Consider the following 25,484-nt stretch of genomic DNA (forward strand, 5'->3'; position numbering starts at 1 on the left):
TCACAAATTCCAAAGTAAAATGACTCAGCAGCTATTGCATGCTCTTTTTTCAAGTTAATTTGAGTTATACACACAACGATAATATGCACAGTTCACTTGGGTTTACTCTTCTGAGGACAGAAGTGCTTAAACAATCAGTATATGGATAATAAACTACAGTTTTATAAGCCACATTTATGAGTGGAATACTCTTAGATATGTAATGAATGAAGAAAAGATGAGAGTATCTTGACCTTTAGATAACAGTCCTGAGGAAGGAAAGCTAACTCCAGAAGATTTAGCATCATCAACAACTAGAGGACTTCAGATGAAAAGAACCGTTGTATACGCCTAAGTAGATTAAAAAAAAAAAAAAAAGATGTCCACCCAATTGCTTTCAACTTTTATATGGATACAACCATAGTTCATTTTTATACAAGTCAAGCAAAGTAGAACATCCTTAACAAAGCAGGAAATGAAGTTTTATTCATTGCACAAAATAAATCAACAAAAATGTAATGTCTGTTGATGACAATGAAACCACTAGCATATGCACTCAGGACTCTGATCTATTCTGTCCACCAGATGCTCCCTCTGTGTGGAAAGCTGGTAAAAAGAATTAAGAGAGTTCATTGTGGCTTAAGCAGATTTTTCTCATGCTGTTAAGTGTTTTTCTAAAATTTTACTGCAAAATCTTGATGTTCTTCATGATTGTAAGCAAAAAACTAGGACGAACAACCTATAGCCCACAGGCCATATGCGGTATGGCAGGACAATTCATGTAGCTTGCTCCCTTTGGGCTCCTCTCCTAAAAGCCTCAGCTGCACACCAGATGACTGCACTGGAGCAGGCAGCCTGCTCCCCACGACCATTTTATCTAGGAGGCTTGTAGCCTCTCCCCCATCCTATAATGAGCCCATATTTAAATGCACGCTGCGAAAAGGGTTGAAGAGCTTCCAGGAAAGATGGCCACTTCCCACTGCCACAACAACGCATTTACCCCACAACCCTGTCACTGTCCACATCTGAGGAACACATGGGAAAGAGGACCATCAGGAACAGGCTGAATGAATTACATGGAGTCAGCAGCACACTCTTATCCGCCCTCTTTCTCAGGTCTTCATCAGGCCCTGCTGGGGAAAAACCGCGGGGCAGAAAGCTTAAACACCTGGAATCCAGTAGAGATGCAGGAAGGCAGAGGCTTCCAGAAGGCAGCAGAACTACACACATATACAACACAATATTCACCCACAGAAAGTCTCCTAGAAGCCATGAAATATGACAATCTTCTGTCACCTAAGAGCAGCCCACCCATCCAAAGGACTGGAACACAACTGCTCCCCACGGTAGACTGTGGAGCAGCATTAATTGCACTGATCAGAAGACCACTCAGCTCACAGAACTGCGTGGAAAACCACCATGGTTCTTTGAAAAGTAGTCCCTAATTATCAACACAATTCTAAAATATCAGGACTAATGAGCTTTGGGCCCAATTCTAAGTAATTACACATTACTGCTACTGCAGTCTCTGTTAGCTCATTTCAGGGAGTCCCACACTAACCCGAAATGCTGAATAATGCTGACAGGCTAACAGGGGAAAAAAGAAAAAAAAAAAAGCCTCGCTATCCAATGAAATCAAAATACATTTTCAGCTTTAACTGAAAATACTTGCAAATTACATAACTCCAATCAATAGAGCCCTTTATATGACAAAAATCTTCCAGAAGAATGATTCATGCATATAAAATAAAAAGGGTAAAGCAGCTTTGTGTTATTCATCCTCCGACTAGGTGCAATGCATAAGGACTTACATTGAAAATGAAGGGCAACACCTTACAGCACTCTGGGCTCTTTAGACCTTTGCGCTTTGATAGATAGCCCTGCTAGACTCCAGCCAGTCCAAAGCTGATGGGTGCCTGGGTAAAGGACACCAAGTGAGGATCCTCAGTAAGCCACAGTGACGGCCTCAGGATATGGTTTCCTAGCAAGTCAGAGGCAGAACCACTAAACAAACCTGTCAAAGCTGGGGGAGGGAGGAGAAAAAAAATTCATATTTCTCAATAGAGGGATCAAGCTTGTTCTATTTTCTCCAGAGGCAAAGAAATAAATATTTACAGTTAAAGTTCATGTTTATTTAACAGTTGGAGTTAAACTAAGAAGATGGTCCAGGATATCACCAGCAGCACAGTACCATTTCCCTGGGGTTCCGTGGCATGTAAAAAGGTAAGACAGTGATTTTTCCTTCGAAAAAAACTGCACATTTAAACCTGAACATTTCCCCATTCTTTTGGGAAAGTGCAGCTCGTTGGGATAGAGTTTATTATTGCCCCTAAGTGTTCAAAATAAAACACAAGCTACATCAGCTGTGCATCAAAATTATTTAGCAGGAACCACTCTAAGTGCAGGTATTGTAAGGTAAGTCACAAGCAATAGGTGAATAAAGGGAATTTTTCTGCTTAAGTTCAATAACTGCATCCAATAAATTATAATTGAATCACACCCTTTCAGAGAAAATACCACTCTTTCCAAAAAGAACAAGCTATAATTTCAGAGTACACTTTGTACTTGAAAGAATTAAGAGTATTTTGTCTTCTGGAATTTTAAGATGCTTTTACCAAAGGTGGATAAATTACAGGGTTTTTCCACTACAAAATCTGTAATCATGCCCATTCTGAAATAGTAGGTTTTGCTATAATGAGGAGCTAAAATACATTCCAGCAAATTTAACTATGCTTTAATCTATCAACAAATGAGGAAAATCTACTTCCTCTCCAAGGAAATATTTTTAAATGCATTACCTCACCTCATTCCCCGTTAAACCATACCAATCCAAACTCTTCACCCGACTACATGAAACAAAGCTGGATTGTAGGGTCCTGATTTGATGTCAGCTGGATTGGGACAAATCTGGAATTACTCCAAAGTAAATCAATTGAGGTACTCCAGACCTACGCCAGGGAAAGCTGAATCAGAATCTGACCCTAGACTTCTAGGAATTATGCCAAAAATGATATATAAATCCTTTCACCCTGTACCTTGGAACAAAGACACTGACTATTAGCATTGTATTTCCTTGCTGTAAGCGGGTCAGAAAAAAAAAGCTAAGTAAAATCAGTAAAGGTACAAGTATTTCTCTTTATCTTTCTACTTTATATACCTGTATCTACACAGCAGAACAGTTTCTGTGTTTTATAAAGAGAAATACACCACTTACATGTTAGTATTTGCATTAGCAAACCTCTTTTCTAGAATATAAATCAGTCAGGTTGTGGTATCTGAGTTTCAACTCTTCGATTTACTTGCCCACCTTAATTGCAGAATTAAAATAAATAAATACTTTTGTTGGCTTCTACTTTCAGTAATCAAGTGTATTAAAGATTAATATTGGGGCTTTTTCCTAGAAACTTGAAAAAAACAAAGGTCTGCTCTGAAATGCTATTCTGTAGCAACAGCATTGCAGGAATCACTGTTTGTCTCTGTTCCTGTGCAAATGGGTTACTTTCCAAAATTCAAGAATACATACCATAACATCACTCCCAATTACCAATTCATCAAATTAACCACAGCAAAAAAGAAACCAAACAACCTTTTCTAGCTGGTGCATCACCATGAACAGTAAAGACTGTTATGCTGCGACAACCTTGTTCTGAAAGCAGCTTGTGCAGGTTTGAACCCCAAGCTGCGTAACAGCAAATGCAACTTGGCCTTAAATTTGAAATTCAGTTTCATCAGTGACGTACAAGCCAGCTTCCACTCTCTGAACACCCTACTCTGCACCATAAGGAAGGAAAGGGACTGTGGCAGGGAGGAACAGGTCTGCTGGCTGGCTAACACATACCAATTTGGCTAGTTCCCTGCCCAGGACTATCCCACAGCGCAGTTCCTCAAATAGATGAACTTTTGTATCATCGTCTTAGCTGTCGTCATAGATAGTCTCCCAATACATAAAGTTACAGATAGAGCATTTGTGTTATGTTTTTAAGCATTGGCACTCAGGATACTTCTATGTTTCCAAAATCATTATGCATTAATGCACAAGTTTCTGGCAAAACGTTGTGCTATTTTCCCTGCTAATTTTGATGTGATACTTGTACGTATCTGTATGTGACAGGCAGTATCACAGGAAGAGTAATAAGCTCAGAAGCATGTGTCATTGTATTCAAAACAGTCACTCTGAAGCAACTCCTAAGTTGTACAATTACTAGTTTTCTTAAGTTTATTCAAAATACAATAGTTTGTTAAACTCCACTGTACCTCCATGCATGACCTGCCAAAGCAGCTGTATTATTTTGGAGGTTAAAAGTCTTTGGAGTGCAAGATACTAACAGCATGAGATACAGAGCCAAAGGTTTATCTTCAATGGGACCTATGTCAGGAGTGAACTTCGCGAAGACCTCAACAACCAAACTGCCCTGTCACCTTTTGGAGGTACCATTAAGTTTGATGAAGTTTTCTCCAACATGAGCACTCAAAGTTCATTTCAGAAAACTTGTGTGCATACGCACACACCCCCTTTGTACTCATACATATCCCACAGACAGTAAATAGTTTAAATTTAACACAGGTAATCTCATCTGAAATATTTTAGAATATGCAAGTCACTAGCATTAGTGGGAGGTATTAATAGTTTTTTCTATTTACTAACCTGTTGACTTTTTTTTTTTTAAAGAAACATACCACAATAAGCTTCACTAAAAGCAATTCTAGTATATTCATATTCAAATCCACCACAACTTTGAAACCCACAATGTACTCCAAAGTCCTTAAACACAAGTTACAATGGTCATCACTGCATTAGCTCTAGTATTTTACTTACTATGCCATCCATTTCTTTACTAAGATGTTGGTTTGCTACATGTAATCCCTTCAATTCCCTAGCAGCACAGCCACTTAAAAAAAAAAAAAAAAAGTACTGGATACAACCTATCCTAGCTGGCACAGAACAAAACTATTATTTACATTTCAACAACGCGCTTTCTACCTAGTACTTCGCCAAGAGTTCAACCTGACATTCAGTTTCCACGTTCATTTTTCAGCACAGAAATCCCTTGCATATCTTCTTCCCCTTCTCTCTGCACACAGCAAATTCAGCTGATTTGATCTATAAATATGAAGAACTGTAACATTCACAATCTTAATGTAAACTTTCCAGAATATAGCTGTGCTATGTAGTGTAAATACTCAGTCTGGGATCTGCAGTTTTCTAGTGATTACAGAACATGTGAAGATGGTCCATAAAAGAACTCCAGAAGAAAAAAATGGTTTGGTTTGTTTGAGGGAAGAAAGGAAATAAGTTAAATATACATTGACTACCATTCAGCTGGGCATACATGACAGTGCCCGCCCACCAAACAGTCAGAAAACAGCTCTTCACTGCTATCACTGCCTTACTAAAACATGGAATAACAGTGAAATTATGACTTTGTAAAGCAATTGGTTACTTATGTACTATATGCTATTTATATTTCCTGTCCCAACTGTTCCTCCCTATCATCAAGCAATAGTGAAAAAGTCAGATGTGAAGCTGTCTTTAATATTCATATATAGATACACACATATACACACACACACGTGTATATATACACACACATAAACGTATGTATAAAGAACAAGCTTTCTACACCAATGCAACAAAACAGGTAAGTAGGTCTGCTGCTTCCTCACTTGTTAAGTAACATTATGATCCCCCAAGCAAGGGAATCTAAAGCAACAAACTAGGAAATAATGGAACTACAGTTTTAAATTGGTAAAAGAAGCAACATCAGCTTCCTCTGAGACAAAAACTCTTCCCCTCCACATGGGCAACACTACTGAACTGTCAACTTTTTAACTACTTCACAGACAAAGTGGGAATAACAACAAAAGTGGGATATGTATGAACGTTCAGTGCCAAAGAAATGTGTAAGAGGCAGCTCAGTAAAGTGAAATTGTATTGCACAACAGAACTCATACAGAGGTGAGCACAGAAACGTGATTATCCATGCAGAAAAGAGAAGCACCTGCTTTGGGTTAAAATAAATAATGCAGATTTTGTTAACACTGACATTTGGCATAGGTTTATAAGTTTTTATGTGCATGACTAAAGAGAAATGTGCATATTTGGGGGTCAAGCGGTTTTACTGGCTGTTGGCGTACATAATTTGATTTCTAATTTTTTTTTTTTTTTTTAACTAGAACATAACTTGCCAGTGGCAACAGTGCCACTTCCCAGTGGCAAGTTACAGTCAAATACTAGAATCAATTTCAGAGAATGTTATGGAAGCAAAAATAAAAGAGTAATGAGGGAGAAACACAGAGAGAAGTGGGTTAAAATTACTGTTACTTGTACCCTATTTGATAACAATAAAATATTCCCAAGAATATGCGAGTTTCCACAACTCAGAAATGGTGAAACGCTTCAGCCAGGACATACTCCCAGCACGGTTTGCAGCTTCTGTACCAACAAATCTCTACTCCTAATACACTCCAGTTCCAAGGAAAGTCTCACAGATTGGTATGTGGCTCTTGTTTTCAGGAATGGTAGCCCATGTGCAACAAGCTCATAAGACTTCCATTTTCAGCACATGAAAATAATTATTTTTCCATCAACGATGATAGTATTGGGAAACATTATATGAACATTTGTTGATTTAATGCTAAATCTTGAGATTCTGAATTCTCACCGTGTTATTTCTCAACCAACTCAGTTTTGAAAACGGACCTGGTCTGCTTCTTCACTCTGTATGTTCAACTGAAATTGCGAAGTGCATTGACATGGCATTACAATAGACAAGCACCAGATCTTGAATATTCTCTATTTCCAGGAAATTACTCTTGGGGGGGGAAGCATTGGCTATCATTTGGAAAGGTCAGTCCAGCAGGTCAGCTGATAACCACTCAATATATCATCTAGTGGGATGAGACTGATCAGTCAAGGACACATTTAGACAACACAGCTAAGCAGAGCTGAGCCTTTCCTACACGTGGAGTCTTCTCTGTATGCCATCTTTGGCCCTCACCTGATCAGCCAGCTAACTAATTCAACACACTAATACAGAACAAACAAAGAAATCAATCAACCTCATCGCCTTTTGGGGGCTGGTTCTGGTTTTTGTGAGATTAGCGAATTGTCCAATTTGCCTCACTTTAAGATGAACGCCAGCACATGGGAAGAAGTAGGCTAAAGCTGGAAGCAAGACGGAAGGCACTAAGCGAGCTCCATCAGCTAAGTAAACCGAAGGAAAGATGATAAGAATCAAGGCAAAATACTCACAAGCCCGAGAGGAGCTGCTGAGATATTATTTTGTTACTTTTTGTCAAAACCATATTTTACAGAACTTGGGAACACTGACAGAGGAAGGGACCTAGCATGGAAGGGTGAAGAGGTTACAAAAAGAAGAGGAATCAACTTCTGCAGCCAAATATCAAAGCACAATTATAGCTAAACTGGAGCACTCAATAGAAAGAAGGAAGCTAATTAGGAAGTCAGTGCCCAAATTTTCAGTGTTTTTAAAACAAAACACTTAGAAATTTAAAGAAAAAAAAACGGTAAGAAAAAATAAGGCAATAAACAAAATTGAAGAAGGGAAAGTAAAAAAAGATTCATTTAAAAGGTGTCTTCCCAAAAGCCAAACGCTTTAAAAAAAGCGCAAATCAGAAACATGTTGCATAAAGCACTGATTTCTGCTGAAATACAAGTTGACCCAGATAACAGCAAGCCCCATATACACATCTATTTTGGAACAAACCCATGAAATAACTGTGTTCTAGTAATCCACTCTGAAGAAAAGAAAAAAAAAAAAGAATAATTTTCAAAGCATAGGAGAACATGATAATATATTAAACTACTAAGACTGAAATATTATGACAGATTCAAGAAATTCAGTGCTATGCAAGATTCCCCAAAAGATTCATACACGTGGAAAACTACTCCAACATGTCCAAAATTAGGATTATACCTTTCCAAAATGCAGCATCCTGACAGCATTCCACCAAAAGAAGTGAGAGATTTCTCAGCTAGTCAGGTATTCAAAGGTAAACAAATTCTTCATGTAAGTGTGCTACCCTCATCTGATTAAACGATGTATTTAGAATTAACGGTAAAGCTATGAAAGCTTAAAGGACCACTACCAACTACCCCAAAAACACACCTCTCTCCTCCACATCCACCAGGTGGCTTTAATCTCTTCTCACCTAACCTATTTGCCCACTTGGCTGCCCCAGCCTTCCTCCATGTACTACTCCTACCTGCATTATCCTTTCCTCTTGCTACTTGAAAAAGGCAGATCTCCAAATGATGTTCTGCATAAGACCAACTAACTTAAAAAGGCATGCTCCAAACGCGTTCCTTGCACTAAACTAACAGTCTCTGCAGCTGCAGGGTTGTTTAACAGCTTATACAAAGATCATATATTAAATGAAGTACAGAGCTAGTGCTGCACAAGCATTGGAAAAAAAAGCTCAGCCTCCAAACCTGGGACCTTGATTTGGGAGTTAAAATGAAGTTCATGTGCAAGTACTTGTATGTATAAAGAATTAAAACATTAATGTATATAACCCATGCTTATACATAAGTAAATATATGTATGTCCTTCTTGAACTTATAGGACAATTAAACTGTTTTTTGGAGGGCAATGAGTTGTTTAACACTTAAAGTGATATTTCCTCTTCAGCAAGGCCATGTTCCTGAACACACAACAGACATCTTAAAAGGGCAATGAGCCAGTCTAAACCAATATAGCCAAACAATAATAAAAACCAAATAATCTTTAATTCTAAATATTTAAGTTTTGGAAATGGAAAAAAGCAATTTAGAATAGATCACAAGAAGCCTAGTCCACACACCTAAGACAAACTGTATGAGTACACTAAAAGATACAAAGTACCACAAATCATGACACGGCAGCTAGGGAACCTGAGGGCTTGAACCTCAACAGTTGACAGGCATTATTACTTCTGGAAGAAAGTTGTTTTTAAACAGCAGTCCTCCACCAGTATAGCAGCTATAAGATAATATGTCCATGTCAAATTAGCTGTACAGCTACCAGCTGATGGATAAAAAAAAAAAAATCTATCCTTCTGGAAGCTTAGATTCTGCTTTCTTACCATGTAAACTTTTTCCCGAACCCTTGAATAAGAGTAACATACAAATTTAGTGCAGTCTCAGAAAACACTAGAGGGATGTGCTTTCATAAAGGAGGGGAAAATTTTAAAAAGTGGTGCTTGCACCATGTCCATAATTAGATGTTTTGTGAGATGACTACTGTCACAGACACGCTAACTATGAAAAGCGGAGAAGCAGGCATTAAATGTGGGTTAGACATGGACTTTCTGAACCTCGACAGCCCGAATAACTTCTGAAAAAACATCAACTTGTCTAGCGGGATTCACGGTGCTCCTAATCTGAGACCACACCATGGCTGGTGATCACAGAGTATTGATTCTATTAACAGCTCACACAAGACAACTGTTCTCATTAATTTCAGTTAGCAGCTGGAGCACATTACCAGGCTCCTAGAGTACATTTTCCCTTTAGTTTCATCCAAAAGGGATCCAGCTCATTAGTTCTGAGACCACCCCATGATGGAGGTCAAAGCACAGTAAGTCTGGACAACCAGGAGATTTCTTCAAAAGCACAAACGTGATCTGAACTACATCACCAAGAGGTACACAGAGAAGGTCTTGTTCAGAAGACAACAGGCAAGCTGAGGAAAGGCAACATTTACTTACCAGGTACTATTGCTCCAGCTGCTACAGGCACTGAAGGGAAAAGCGTCACTACATACAGAGCTCCTGGCAGCTTCCTTATCTTGCAGCACCTACACCAACACCGAGCCATACCCTTGCCTTGTGTTCTCTTTATTACACTTAGAGTTCACAAAGTGCATCCATTTGAATACAAAAAAACCTATTGAAAATCATTGGTGTTATACAATCTCAATACATTTTTTAATAATGACTAGGCTGATTTTGACAGCACTCCTCTTGAAATAACCTGCATTCAAAATCTGAGCTCCTTAGTAAGAATACAGCCCCAAACACATTTCTGACTGCTTTTCTGTTCCTGAACCTGCTACCACAGTAAACATGCCTGACACAGTGTTCCTAGCTTCTCTTTTTAAACATGGATAATGTTGACATTTGCAGGACTAAATATTTCATGGAATGAAACTATCAAGTTTTAAATCTTTCTAATAAGCATTTAATTTTCAGCCAGTTGAACAATGTTTAGAAGACAGGCTGGCAGAAAGAAAGGAAAACATACCTTGTTTACATTTTTCATGCACACGTGTACTGTCACAATGAAAAACTGGTAAAATGTTACAACCACCAGACAGTTCTGGTGCAGTGGGCACTCATACATTCCTTGTCTTGCTCTGTCATCCACTGTTTGGCTGCTCAGAAAAGCGTCCTCCTAGTCAGATCCTTCTCACAAAAGTCACATGTATTCTCAAGATACTGAGACAATTTATCATGCCCTGTCCCTATGGGTGTTCTCAGGAGCTAGGTACAGCGCTGCCGATGCAGATGTCACCCTGTATTGCATGGCACAGACGGCAAGAGTGCTTACTACCCAAGTCTTGTTCTTTAGAAGAAACACCTAGAAGCAAGGCTCACTCACCCAGACTAAGCACTAGGATTAGGTCAGGATTGCCCCTCTATCCTTGCCTGTAGGCAGAACACCAACATTGGAAGCTCTCCTTAGGGCCAGGCACAAGCACAGAAGAAATCAAGTCAGACTACTCACACCTTTCATAGTAATCAGTTTCAGACATTTGAAATCACCATTACTAAGTCCTGAAAAGGGCTTCAAAAAGAAATATGCTGACAAATTCACATGAAAACTGTCCAAAATGACTAGCGTGGTAACAGGCACTTAGGTAAGCAAGCCAGCTATTCAGGTTGAGGCAACAGTATGGCAGTGGAAGAACTTCTACAGCTACAGTATTAAGAAACATGCCTGCAGGCATCTTTGAACAAATCCACAGCAAAGGCAATTTCTTCTTTTGCAAGCAGAATTACTGCAATCTAAAGTGTCAGATACCTTGCTTTTAAAGACTTTTCATATGAAAGCGCCTAGTAGAAAAAAAGTAAGTAAATTACATGGTCACTCTTGCTTGCCCAACTAGAACGTATGAGCATTAATCCAGCTTTAAGCAAAGCAGTTCAGTGTCTCCTCTTCAGTCACTCATTTGAAAACACTGGAATTACAAAGATGACAAGCGTCTGAACCAAATGCTGCAAGGCCTTTTCTAGCAGCTGTTGCAGCCTGCCTTTACTCTACTGCTTCCTCTGTTGAAAGTGTAAGCTTACTAAATGTTTTTGCAAGAGATTTGTGGGACATAGTATTTCCCCCTTAGAAGGACAGTATCCTTGAAAGAGAATCTCTTACCTAAAATATTTCTTTTCACATCAAACAATTCATAGAAAACATAAGAACTCTTCAGAAAGAGTTCTTGACAGAAAATGGCATAAAACTCCACCAAAAGCCCTGCCAAACCTTCCTGAGCCTTTGGAGAAGATTAAACTGTACTTAAAGTCCTATGTACACATAGGAATTCATTTTAATTAAAAGTAATAAGGAAAACTGTTTTGTTACTTATATATACTTACTTGTATGTACACACACAAAAACAAATGTTTATAGCTTGTTATGTCAAGCTATTAAAACACAAATAAAAGCAGCATGAACTGGCTGCTTAATGACAAATTTCGTATTCATCATTAACCTGAGGTTATGATTCAACACTAGCTGACAACATAATTTGCTTCCTTTAGGACAGCTGTCCATAGAATATTCACCTTAAACTTTGCATACAAGTGTTAAAACTCAGTATCAGATTTACTGAACTAAGGACACCACTATGAAAATGAGTAAGTACAAAATGAAAATATGTCAAAAATAAAGACCCTGAGCTCCTACACAAGCAAAAGAAAAGCAGAAAGGTGGGCCACTAAAGACTGTTCGTTAATCCTCTGACTTCAAGTCTTACCGTATTTTTGCTGTCACTGAACAGCATACGTATACACTCAAACAGAAAAAAAAACACACCACTTGTCCATACAGCCACATCCAATTGAACTACTACAACCCAGGTGAGAAGGAGAAAAACAGCAAAGCACTGCTTCAGACCTGGAGCTAGCTTTACCGCCTAAGCTAGCTTTACTACCTAAGCAAACACTTTATATAACTATACCCTCAAACACAAGCCTTCTGTCTTCACTTTCCAAAGTCCTTCATAACCTTTCTGCACACCCTATCTACCATCTCAATCATTTCCCAGTCAAGATCAATTTCTGCTTTCAGCATTCTTTGATGACAGCATCTACTGATTGTCAGATAAGAGCATGTGTCTGCTATTCTGACAGTCGTGCTTGTGGGCTGTTCTCCACTGCTTCCACAAAGTTATTATATTCCTTCAAAACCTTCTTTGTCATGCCTCACAAAAGGAACAGTGCTTAATTGTCTGTATGCTGATCCAAACAACTACTTGGTTTCCCTGTGCCCCTGTAAGTGCTTGTATCTAACAGTCTTCCCTGATTCCATAATTAGTTATCCTTGGAGTAGAGAGACTTTTCATGTTCATATACATCAGCATATTCCTGATGCACCATGTCCTGATTAAAGGCAAGGACTCAAAAGTGAAGCGGTAATAGAGATAATACATTTCTCCTTGAATCTCCTCATTTGCGTCAGTTCCAAGAATAAAAACCACAGAATTCAAGGTTGAACATAAAGAACATTGGTCTTGTGGTTAGTTATGTCAGGAAGGTGAAGGAAACAGACACAGGCTTGTCCTTCCCAATTTCCACAGACTGAATTTAAAGCCTCTGGTTTGGGCACAGAAGCATTGTGGCACGGAGCGGGGAAGAGAAATGAGCAAAGAATTTCAAATAGCCTTAAAAAAAATGTTTGGGTAGAAAAGAAAAAAGTTAAGAAGGCTCCAACAGGACAAAAAGGAGAAAAACTCTAGGAGGAGAAACAGCATCAACAGAGGTTTAGCAAGGGGATTTCAATTCCAGATCAAAGTCCTGAGATCTAATATATAGAGATAAGTAATGAGAAGAATGTAGTACTGGAACTTTAGCCATGCTCTCAAACAATACATAACATTCATGAAGAACAGTCTCATGGGAGTCAATTACCATAACTTAACAATACAAGCCAAGCAAACTTCAGAACCACATTTAAGTGTGTAAAAACACATTTCAAATCATACTTACGAACATATTTCATTAATTTGATAACATTATAAATGGTCATGCTTAAAACTCAGTGCTGCAGTTCAGGAGTAAAGGAGTAAAGAAACAGGCACAGTTGCATTAAGCTGACAGGCAACAAACAGCAATGCAAAAAGCCTCACACCAAATTTCTACTTCAGTTACTGGCATTAATCAAAATCATAACCGAAAGAGCACATATAAAGCATGTTCAATAGAACACCACTTTCATCACTGCAAAGTTCTGTTCCTGATGCACTTAAGCTTCATTTTCTTATAAAGTAGCCACATTTATTAAACATTCTGGGTTTGGAAGTGGTAGTATCACCTGTAGAGAAGGAAACGACGGAAGAAAAGCACAGAAAGAAGGGAAAGCCAATGACCTTCAAAATGTCCAAACTTCAAAATTCACTAAAAATACCACTAATTCTACACTGTGGATTTTGTATATTACTAGGTGAACTTACCACTTACACAACATTTCTGCTTAGAAAAGGAGAATATTAGCATAAAACTACAAGTTGAGCCATTACTGTCTAGCCCAAACTTTTATCTCAGCTGAGGAGGATATCCTGCAATAGCATAAACAACAAAAAAAAACACCAAGCTATCACTGAAACTGAACTAACAACAACACAGCATTAGTGAGAGTAAAGCACAGACATACAAAAGCACTTCCAAGGGGCTAGCACTCAAAAATATACAAAGGGAGATACCTTTTTTGCTCACAAAAAAACCTGTAGGGTTCACTGGACAATAGCTCCAAACAATGCTGTGTGTTTTAATCCCCATACATCTTCAAAATAAGCATTCTTTGAAATAGCCCCTTTCCAAAGAATACACATCACACTAAGTTCAGGTCAGAAGCTTTATTTTTTGCTCAGGTGAAGTTATGCACATGCTCATTAGAGGTTTCACCTGAGGAAGGAAATGCAGGATCAAGCCAATAAACTTGGGGGAACTAAACTAAACTTTCTTGCCAATATGCTCTTTGTGATATGAAATTCTTGGCAGAACAGTTCCAGTTGGAGCTAAATTCACTGAAAGGTCATTTTACTACCATTTTCCACAGAAATATTCTATTTCATTCAGGTTTTTTATTCACTGATTACAAAGATTTTTATGATAATTGATTTTAGCCAAGCACATTGTCATACTGGAAATTAGAACACCAGAATTTGTCAAAACATTTTCTTTTTATAAAAAAAAACTTTCAAATTTCAATTTAAGAAATAAAATTCAAGCTGTCAACTTTTTAAACCATAGCCTCAAAAAACAGCATAAAAGTGTTTTCATTTACATTCTTGTTAGTCAAAGATAATCCTTCTATGGCACAGACCCAAATTTTACCCTCCTGAGTGTACATGCCACTGAATAATTTGTTCAAATGTCAGTTGCAATTTTCAAAAATCCTTTCTTGCCTCTGACTCTTAAACATCTGTAACAAATACTTGTTTTGAGTGCTTTACATTCGCGACACTTGACCTTTTGCTGTATGCACCACAAAATTTAAGTTTCAAATACCATGCAAGCAGGAAATCTGATCATTCCAGCAGTAGCCATCTGCATGGTCCAATATCAAATATTAGTTCTGGCTTGCACAAAGTCATGGGCTACAAATATTTTTCTGCAACTTCTATAATTAGTTGTAATTTGCTGCTTCTCAAAGCTATTTCTGATGGAACATGTGGCCTCAGAATCTTACCTTAACGTTGGAAAAGTACTTAGCATTTGGCTGTTGGTGTGCATACACGTGTGTATATGCAAATACACATATGCACATAGATTAAGTGTAACTACAGAATGCAAGGATATGCTTTGTCGGTGGCATACTCAGGACTAGAGATTTCTACTCCAGCAACAAAAGGCTTTTAGCTCTGGAACTGTAAAGAATATTACGAGAAATATCAAACATAATGGAAAAGTGTTTTCCAGTGTTCTTGCTGGCTTATATCTAATTATTGATGTTAAATGTTAACAGCTCATCAAGCATCCTACCAAACACTTGAGAGCTTTGCTCAAATTGGAATTTTCTTTTGCATGATCCTTAATATAACTGGAGGACTATGTTGAAATTGAAATAGGAACAAAACTTTACAAAAAAAAAAAAAAACCAACCAAAAAAACCCCAACACAAAACGTCTCTAAAGCATCACACTGACTAAAAAAAAACAAGTTCAACATTAACATACCCAAATACTTTTTGTTAACTAAGTTAGACATAAAACAAAATCGAGCCACTGCGTATTTCAGCTTCATTGTGTCAGAACGAAATCTTTCCTGAGCCTGTGAAATCGTGTAATTAACAAATTATTGCGAGCAACTAAACAAAAAGCCCTTTGAGACCCTTACATGTAAGAAGTCTTCCAAGTACACTCAAAGCAAGTACTATAACTTCTAAAGGGAAAAAAGAATTATACTCCAGGATCTTTAAAGCACTCCTTCAGTAATAACACCACATCTTTTGAAAAATCCCAAAAACCCAGTGGTGCCACACCCAAGTGTCTCAAGCAACCAGCACTGCTTCTTGGTAGGCAGAAGCTGGAAGCACCTAGGATGCTATATTGCTCTTGAAATCCATTTGTTGTCTAGTCATAGGAAAATTCTGGCAGAGCACTATTAACACACTTTTACATCCACAAGACCACCACTACAGCTAATAAAGAATTTAAAATATACATAAAGGAAGATACTAGCCATTATGGGAATAATATTAGCCTTTCAGAAGATGAATGATGGCAGCTTCACATACCCGATTCTTCGGATGGCTTAAAAGAAAGTGACCTATAGAAGCTATTATTTTCATCAGCCTCTCAATGTTAGAAAAGCATTCATCGTATTTCTTACCTGAGCTCCATCCTTTAATTTCAAGATGCATTCCATCGTATTGATAGTGATGACAACCGGTTCTGATCCCAATTTTGTCCATGGCACATGAATCCGAAGTTCATGAATATGCCCACTTAGAAAAGTAAATGGTAGTTTCAGCTCCTAACAACAACAAAAAGAGTGGTGAAGTGACTACTGAAACACATCAGAATTCAAGACACATCTGTAACTTAAAATAATAAGGTTCTACGACAAAACGTAAGTCAAAAGTTATTCTCCCTCCCCAAATCAGCAGAGCGCCACAGCGTTTGGCAAGTGGCTTTATAATTGCGTACACACTTACATTACAATTAGTCTGTTCAAAAGAGATATCTGCATTATCACGTCCTTGATAAAAGACAGTTTAAAAACACCTCTCTTGCATGAAGGTACTGCAAAATGTGTCACTATTCAAGGGAAAAACAGAAATGAACCAGGTGAAAGTAAATACATAAACTGAGATGCAACCTGCATTATTCAGAAGAACACAAATTTGGAATTAAACAAACACGGACAAGGCCACAGCAAGGCAATTTCTTCCAAAATGTTTTAGTACTTTGAGTTGTAAGAGCTCAGTGCTCTTAAGACTGGCCACAAACAAAAATGAAGCCCATACAAAGGCTATGATGTACTTACAACAAAGAGTTTTAGTAAAAAATACTGAGAAGGTTTTTTTGTTAGATACATGTTTAATTGGCCCCTTTATTTTATGTAAGTACAGTTTGTACTCTTTTTGTTTTTTCTTTCCTAGTGTTAAAATAATGTTAAAGGTTAAGGAAACAAGCCAAACCGAAGATTAGGGGTCAACACAAAAACACTAATTGAAACAAAAAAAAAAAAAAAATCACTCCATAAAGCAAAGATTTACTTGGTGCACTTTGTTTGACTTAGAATTTCTGTGTGTTATACCCAGTAAATCAGATAAAATGTTTTCCATTTTCAATATTTGTAATATGAATTAAAACAAAAGTGACATTAAAATGGTTGTGTTAAAAAACTAAAAATTGTTAAGGTTACAAAGCCAGGCACTCTAAATTAGGAAATGCCAGAAGCAGAGTTACAACTGCTACTCTGATGTGACTCTTGGCTCATGTATTTTATGACATCCTTTCTAAAAACCTGATGTCGTATTATTTCTTCTGCAGAATCCCTATGTAATTCAATGATCAGGGTGGAAGCAATCACTAGAGAAGCAGTTAATCTGGTTTGGTTTTTTTGTTTGTTTGTTTTTTGTGTTGTTTTGTTTTGTCTTTTTATCCACAGTATTCAAGGTGTTGCCCCATTCACATCAAACTGCTCAGTAGATACAAAGTTGATAAATTCTTCATTGGCAAAACCCAGACTTCTCCTCATCAAGGCCTAACTTGGACGTCACACTGCTTTAAAAACTGGTGCAAGTCAGTCCAGAACTCCTGATAAATGCCTTGCACTCCACCCAGTCAATGCACAGAGCAGACGTCTGCAGGACAGCCTCAATGAGCCAGCTGGTACATGCAGCTAGTCAGCAGGAAACAAGGTGCAGGGGTTGAGATAAATTCTTTGGATCTCAGGTAAGTGGCACATTGGATGCCTTCATCTACTTTGGATCCAAAAGGTTGAAATTTCCCAAGTAGCCTTAGGAGTTCTCCTGGGAAGCATGAGCTTAATGTTTATCAGACTGACCGGCCACCTGCAGCTAGAGACCTGGTCCAAGGACTAGAAATCACATTTAAAATAATGAAAATAAGTGCTTAGTGCAAAATAAGAATAAAAAAACCAAAACCAAACAATATTTGATATTATGTCAGAATTTTAAGTCAGCATTCTCAATACTAAGTATTCTAATTATGAGGCTACAACAATGATGTATCTTCTTACCTTTCTGATCTCCTATCCTAACATACTTGGCTACAAAGGTTTAAAGTTTTAACAGGGGGAAAAAAACAACAAATATCTTCACTTGGAGTTTCTTATAGCTTAATGTTCGGGTCTTCATCTTAGATGCTGGGAACTATAGGTGTGAATCTTGTCAGGGTGAGAAAGGAAGTGAATTTAAGTCTCCTAGATGCTGAGCAATAGTTTTGGCCATTAGGTTCTTAACTGTTGTGTTTCTTAGTAAACTCAGGGACATAAACCTTTGTTCACAACTTCAGAATTTACCTGGCAAAACTGGGCAACCTGGAGCTTAAGCACCTTTGCACCCTGGCTCAGTTTAGATACTTAAATGCTTAGACTCAGTACTCATATGAATGAGGAGGAGTTAAATACAGAAGGTCCATGAAACTCTGAGGTCAAGCACGCAAGTTGCTAGGGAATTTCAGATACACGCATCTAGAAGTGGATCCAGAAAGCCTGCACTGCTTGACACTAGACTTATCCCTGCTGTATAGAAGTTATACATGAATAAAATCTAAGGACAATTGGGTTTTGCATTTAGTACTTGTCATATATTATAAAGTCTACCTATAGAATATTTCTGTGAAGCTAGTTAATGTCATTATTTGCCTAACATCTTGAACCTGTAATTAAATCTTAGTGATATGATTCAAAAACCCACAAATTTTTTTTATTTTTTTAAGTAGCTAACGTGTCCTAAGTTCACAGTTGCACACTAGTGCAACTGTGACAAGTTAGCATCCTGAGATAGCCTCTAATCAGTCATCCAAGAGTCAACTATTCTTATGCATGAATACCTAGCACCATCACAGAGATGAGCACCATCTCCATTCTATGGCTGATACCTCTTCAGACTTTCTACTGGTACTATGAAAACGTTCATCTTGCATCCAAGAGCTAAGAGTAGATGCAGTACATTCACTGCTGGCAAAATCTTCAGAGAAGACAAGTACACAAAATTAGAGCTCTATTTTTTGCAAATTACAGCTTTCAGTTTGTAAATTAGTTCTTGGGTTTAATGAGCTTTCATGAACAAAGTTTAAAAAAGAAAAAAAAAACCCACACCTCTCATGTCAGGGGAAATCTTGACTCCTAGCTCAGCCATGCTTATACAAAATCACATCTAATTTCAAGTCCCCATTCCAAAAGATGATAGTTACAGACCTTCTCATAAAAGCAGTTTGAAGAAAATCGCTAATTTGTTTTTACAAAGTGTTTTTTTCTTCATCTCATTCATAAATACACTGAAGGATTTTAGCTAAAAGCCTCTCCCCTAAAAATTCAGCCTTAGGCTTACAATCAACACGAATAAAATTTTAATCCAGACAATTTCAGTTAAGCCACCAAAAAGCAAGTACTAGGCAGTTTAGCTATGGATGTTGCTACACTGGTCATACAATAAATGAAAAAATACCTTATGTCCCACAGTTTTGTGGGGGCCCACAGAAATAAATGATCAAAAAAATACACAATCTACAAATACGTTACAACTTAAGAGACAATGCTTTCATGAATCAAGACAATGAACTATCACTATTAAGAATAATAGAAATAAATTCCCTTTGCAGACTAGCAGATACGTGATTTTTATGTCACTCATCAATACTGCAATGTCTATTTAGATCCTGACTTGTGCTCACAAGCATAAGTTATGAGTTTACTTCAAAAGGCATTCTAGAACAGAGATTTTTCCACCATTTGCTGGATGGCTTTAACACATCCTCATTTTTGTCTAGCTAACTAAGATATTTGAAGAAACCGAAGTAGGAATTCCTTCAGAATGAAGTGATATGACCAAATGCACAGCATATTTAGAAGACACAGTTGTTCTTTTCCAAAGGAATTTAGATACAAATATTGTCTGACATTATCCTAATTGCACAAGCAAGTTTCCTTAAAGCAATACAGAGAAATCTTGGTTGTGTTATTTCAGTAGACAATACAAAACAAATGTGTCCCAAATTTAGTAACTTGTTCATAATACAACATAACAAAGACCATCTTTATTCCTCTTCCTTTCCTGTGCCATCTTTCCCCTTTCATTAAGTACTGTATGAAATTCCTAATACATCTTTTGTACTTATGACTGATTAGTCTTTACAATTACATCATATAAATCCTTCAAAAAATTATGATACGGCTGAAAACAAACTCCTGGGCTTGACACATAAATAACTGACCGACATCATGCAAGACCGCAGACTAGATGATCTTAATTCCCCTTGCCCTAAAATCTCCCCTTGCTCTGAAATATAGGACTGTCCCAAACTTTGGGGTGATAAACAAGTACTGTTTCCTCCATGTCATTATTAACTCAAATACTTTTCTTCACATTCAAGGCTGTACTTCATAAGTAACCCAGTGGCACATAACACAGACACTTACAGTAAGGATATTTTAATGCCCTCATTTCCTTAAAATTATTTTAAGTACATTACCATTTTTTATATTTCTTTCTTCTTAAATTCTTTCAGGTACGAAAAGTCCACACTACAATAAGACTCAATAATTTTTAGATCAAGTTCTCCTTTGTCTTCCAATCAAAGATCACTTCATCTTTCCCTTCTGAGTTTGTAAGACAGCTAACATAATAAGCTATGATGTTATGGAAATATACACAAGCAGCAAGAAGAGCTAACCAAATATCTTATCTCTTTGGTACCACTGTGTCAACAGAAACACTACACACAAGCTAGTTACCAAGTTCATACGTAGTTCTGTTACCTCTGATACCACGGTGATCTCACAAAAAAGTTGCCAGAAGTGCTTAAAAGGCTTTTCCATAAAACAATATTAAAGTTTAATTATAAAATGCTTTCTTGAAGCAGTTTCTGTACAGTGTGCCAGATGGAAAATTTCTTGGAATGCTTAGTCTTTTAGTAATTGAATCATCCCAGATAGGAGGAAAAAAAAAAAAAAAAAAAAGAAACCTAGTATCAAAATCTTATTAGATTTAATCTTCAACTAAAGATAATAATTATAAAATTAACTGGCTATTCAAAGAGTGACATAATTATGTACCAAAGCTACATTGTACCTAGAAGGTTGAACCCAAGTACCAACCAGTAGTCATCTTTCACTACAGAATTGGTATTGTCTCAAAAAAAAAAAAAAAAAAAAAAAGGAGGGCAGGGGAAGGACAAAAACAAAGAGTTATTGAATTAAGCTGAATGTTATTGCAATAAGAGCATACAAACCATACATAAATATACATAAAAACATGCAAAGTATTTTCAGGTACTAAAATGTTCTCTTTGGGTTTGATAAATCTTCTGTGTCAACAGCTATATTACATCTGATTTCATAAGGTACTGGTTCCAACTTGGTCCCAAAAATAGTTAAAAGCAAGATGTTCTAGAAGACAGACAGCAGTTTGTGCTCTGTTCTCATCTGTTCTTTGGGATTCTGTTTGGTGGCCCGAAAGAGCGCAACATGACATGGGAACCCGCACAGCAGCTGAAGTGCAAGGAGTGAAGGGAGAAAGCAAACTTGTTCCCTGATCTGTTATAAGGTGTTTTGTGCACGTAGTTTGGCACCTATCCTAATGTTCCTAAATAATCATGTGTAGTTGCACAAAAGCTGGAATCCTCTGAAAACGTTTAAAACTCCAGACAATGATATCCAGGGTATGTGCATGTGTATCCAAAGCCTAAAGCATGAAATTAAGGCTGCATTTATGCCAGATAAGGAGCAGGGAACCATGCTGGGGATAACAGCACAGGACAGAAAGGATGTTACAAGGGAAGAGCAGTGAAAGTGATTAACTTTGGATATCATGGATCCATTCAGGCAGAGAATTCAAATAAAATAACATAAACTGGTAACTTTTTGGAGACTTTAGCTTTTCAGGGGAGCTCCCTGCCAGCTGCAAAGGCTTGGGGATGTTATATTAGCACATACTACATACTCAAAGAGTTTTGCTGGGCAGGCATAAAGCAGCATCCCTTCTACAAAAAAGAGAAAGACACCCTAAATACAGTCTGTGGGTCTAGGCAAGTTCCAAAGAATAACAAGAACCAAATTAAGATCACTATATTTCACATAAACACACAGCCAAATACTGTAAAAAAAAAAAAAAAAAAATTAATCTGAGCTAAATTTTGCTTTCATCACATATTCACATCCCCATTCAAGCTGATGAGAATGAGCAAAGGTATATATGGCAACATTTGCCTTTACAAGAGGCATGACAGCAATAGATTGCAGTGGACATTTAGGTACCCAGCTGATACATTGGCAAACAAAGATGAAGCCAGGGATCACCTACCAGCAAACTGCAACTATTTGAAAGGGAACAACATAGATGACAGCAGCAAAATCCTGGCAGCGCCAGGTAATATAGCAAGTTTGACATATTCATCTCAAGTCGTCAGTTGTTATTAGGACAAACTTTCTCCCTACATGGTATAGCACTGGAACAGTTTACCCAAAGAGGAGGTTTTCACAACCAAGAAAGGACATTTCAAGACTCAACTGGAGAAAACCACAAGTTGATCTGACGTAATGCTAGCAACAGCCCTGCTGAGAAACAGAAGTTGGACTAGATGACCTCCAGAATTCCCTTCTGATCAACCCTTCTTTGATTCCATAATATATACATTTAAAAAGGCTTTGAATATTCACAGGAGGAACATATCCTACACAACTGCAGTCTAGTATCCATATCAGCTGTATGGACAAGCTGTACAAAGAAAATGAGGAACCAAAAGACTTGAAAGAAGATACAGAGGCCACCAAATACTTGAAGGAAGACAGATCAGGCTCTTTACAGCAGCACAGAAAATAGGACAGGATCTTCTGAAAGATTTTTCTCCTCTTCCAGAACAGGATCAAAAGATAATTAACCATAAGTATTTCTTTCACATTTTAAAAGGTCTCCCCTTATAGAAACCATGTAGTCTCCTCAGTCTACTCCAATGCCTCATAATTCGATAAAAACATGTGAAAATTTTCCTTGATGTCCAATCTAGGTCTCCCTGAGTGCAATTTATTCCATTCTTTCTTGTCTCATCCATGTAACTCTTGCCCTATCTTGTCTCACCTTATTTTATTCAAAATTAAAAACAGATTCCCTGTCTATTTCATTCTTCTTTCAATGGCCTAATTGTCTAAATCTGCCATTATTTTTTGCTGCATTTCTCTCAGCTCCTTCAGTTGGACTACATCTGGACACAGGACTCTAGCTAAGCCTCATTACACCATGCACAACAGAAAACAGCTTTATCTATCTCACACACTCAACTCCTCAAGTTGTCAACTCAGATGAGCACAGAAGGAAACAGTCCCTTGGCTAAGACTTCACCAGTTCATATTGACAGCAGGCTCCAAATTCTGTATTGAGTGTCTTACTTGGTCAAGCTTGTCTTTTTAAGGCTAAGTTTTACGGAGCCTCTGATCTAATCTACACAAACATGCTGATCAAATCTGTCCCTCATTTACTCTTAAAGTTTAGATACAACTGAAATTATGAAAACTGGAGTCATAAAGCAATAGAGAGAACACAAATCTGTGTTTAGTACGCATAATTACAAAGAGATCCTACTTTACTTTGTGGCATTTTGGATTAGTTACTATATGCAATTAGTAAATATGACTGGAAAAGAAATTTAGTTAATGTTCGTACTGTAAAACAATGGTTACTGAAAGAAGAAAACAGGTCCACAAAAAAGCCTTTCTTTTCACACCCCATAACTTACAGAATACACGAAGAATTACCATTCATTACTAAACAAATGGCATGGAATAAATGCAAGAATAACTAAATGCAGGGGGGAAAAAAAAGGATATGCATAAGAATAAAAACAGTGAATACTAAATGAAGATTTATCTGTGCAGGCCAACGTAAATTATTTAGTCAACTTCTTTTAAATCAAAGACCCAGGCTGTAACTACTGTAAACATAACATACCTGTTCAAGTACATCCAACTTTAATTCAAGCTTACTAAGTACAACATCTCCTCCCCAGAGTGACAACTGTAGATCTGAAGGCTTCAAGTTCTTTATGTAGCGATTCACATAACTCATCAAAATAGGAGTTACATAGGACTCCAGCATTCTGGAAGATTTCTGTATCACAGATCAAGCACTAGGAAAAAAGACAAGTCAATGAAATATTATTTATAGATGTCAGCCTAATTTTCAATAAAGCAACAGTCACATTGTTTGGACATGTGAAAAATAATATTTCAAATTCTGCTTTCTAAACATACATGTCTATATGTAAAGATACATATACTTACATATAAAGATGAAATATATACCAAGATGAAAGCACATCTATTTACATTTACAAATTTCCAGCTTATATACATATATATATCGGAACTAGTAACTGGCTTGCTCATAATCAAAAGAAAAGCCAACCCAAACAAACCAAAAAAACAGAGAAGAAGGAGGTCAAGCAGTCTACCATGCCTTCACATAAAATTTAAGTGACAGAAACCCTGCCACTTTTAACTGATAAAAGTCCATACCAAAACATCACCTCAGAAACACCTCACCCATCTGATACCTTGAGTATCGTGCACATGGCAAAAACGTCAGCTTCGTGCCACCCTTAACTCTAAGCAAACCAAAATCCTTCAAAGCCCAAGCCGACGTTCCGTTACCACTTGCCACCGCTCTCCTCCCGCCCCCCCTGAGGAGACCCTTCCCCGCCCTCATCAGCGCCCCAGCCTCCCCCGGGCACCCCCGCGCAGCCGGGAACCCCCCGCCCACACCGTCGGGACACCCCTCACACCTCCCTCCCCCAGCCCCACGCCTTCTCAGAACCCCTTTACCTGCCCCTCCGAACACCTCCGAGGCTCCGTGCCCCCCACCCAGCCGCCGCCGCCCTCACCGGGCCGGCCGGGCCGCGGGAGCCCCGCGCAGGCAGCTCCTGCCGCTCCGGCTCCGCCGCACGGGCACTTCCGGGTTCTCCGACGCGTGTACTCTTCTCCAGCGTCCGCCGCCTCCGACGTCCTCAGCCGGAGCGATTTGTCGAGAGCACCGAGGCGGGGACGGAAGTCGGGCTTGAAGCCGGCGGAGGTCACGCGGCCTGCCAGGAGCGACGGGCGGGACGGAGTGGCCGGGAGTTGCACCGGGGAGGGGGCGGGGTTTTCAGCGAGCGGGGCGGGGCGGGGCGGGGCGGTGGTGGCCGTTAGGGAGGTGGGAGGGGCCGGGAGGGAGCGGCGCCGCGGGGGTCCCGATGGGCGGGAAGCGGAGGGGCGGGAAAGGCCGGCGGGGCCGGGGTCCGTGTCTGCCGTCCCCTCGGGCGGCGGCGGAGGCCCTGCCTCCGCGTGGGTGCACGTTCCTGTCGCCTGAGGAAGGCCTCTTCCGTGGGGAGGGCGGGCTTTAACCCGCAGCACCGTGAATCCCTGAGCTGTGTTACTGTTGCTTGTGGGGCTTCAGCCAACTCCGGCCCCAAATTTTGATTCACGTTATATTGATGAGTGGCGCAAATCTCAGTGATGGCAAACGCGTTGGTTGTTTCCAGTGAGTTTAATAAAGATGGACATTTTCCATTTTTGCTTTTGAGTGAAGTTCTGATTAGGCTCTGACTTTCACCGTTTTGCATGAGAGA

At 38.6% G+C, this 25,484-nt stretch overlaps 1 protein-coding gene across 12 annotated transcripts in view; it reads right to left on the bottom strand.

Moving 5' to 3' along the window:
* VPS13B (vacuolar protein sorting 13 homolog B) overlaps positions 1-24,829 on the bottom strand; it is a 485,731-nt gene extending 460,902 nt beyond the window's left edge. For all 12 annotated transcript variants that reach the window (XM_082316760.1, XM_082316766.1, XM_082316768.1 and 9 more), the window contains exons 1-3: positions 24,703-24,829; positions 23,831-24,008; positions 16,027-16,170 (exon numbers count right to left, since the gene is read on the bottom strand). In XM_082316760.1, the coding sequence (XP_082172886.1) occupies positions 16,027-16,170; positions 23,831-23,977 (291 nt within the window). In that variant the 5' untranslated portion in view covers positions 23,978-24,008; positions 24,703-24,829. The remainder of the gene's footprint in view (positions 1-16,026; positions 16,171-23,830; positions 24,009-24,702) is intronic.
* Positions 24,830-25,484: the final 655 nt, after the last annotated feature.

Source organism: Platalea leucorodia (assembly GCF_965183815.1).
Source record: "Platalea leucorodia genome assembly, chromosome: 1".
Lineage (NCBI taxonomy): Eukaryota > Metazoa > Chordata > Aves > Pelecaniformes > Threskiornithidae > Platalea > Platalea leucorodia.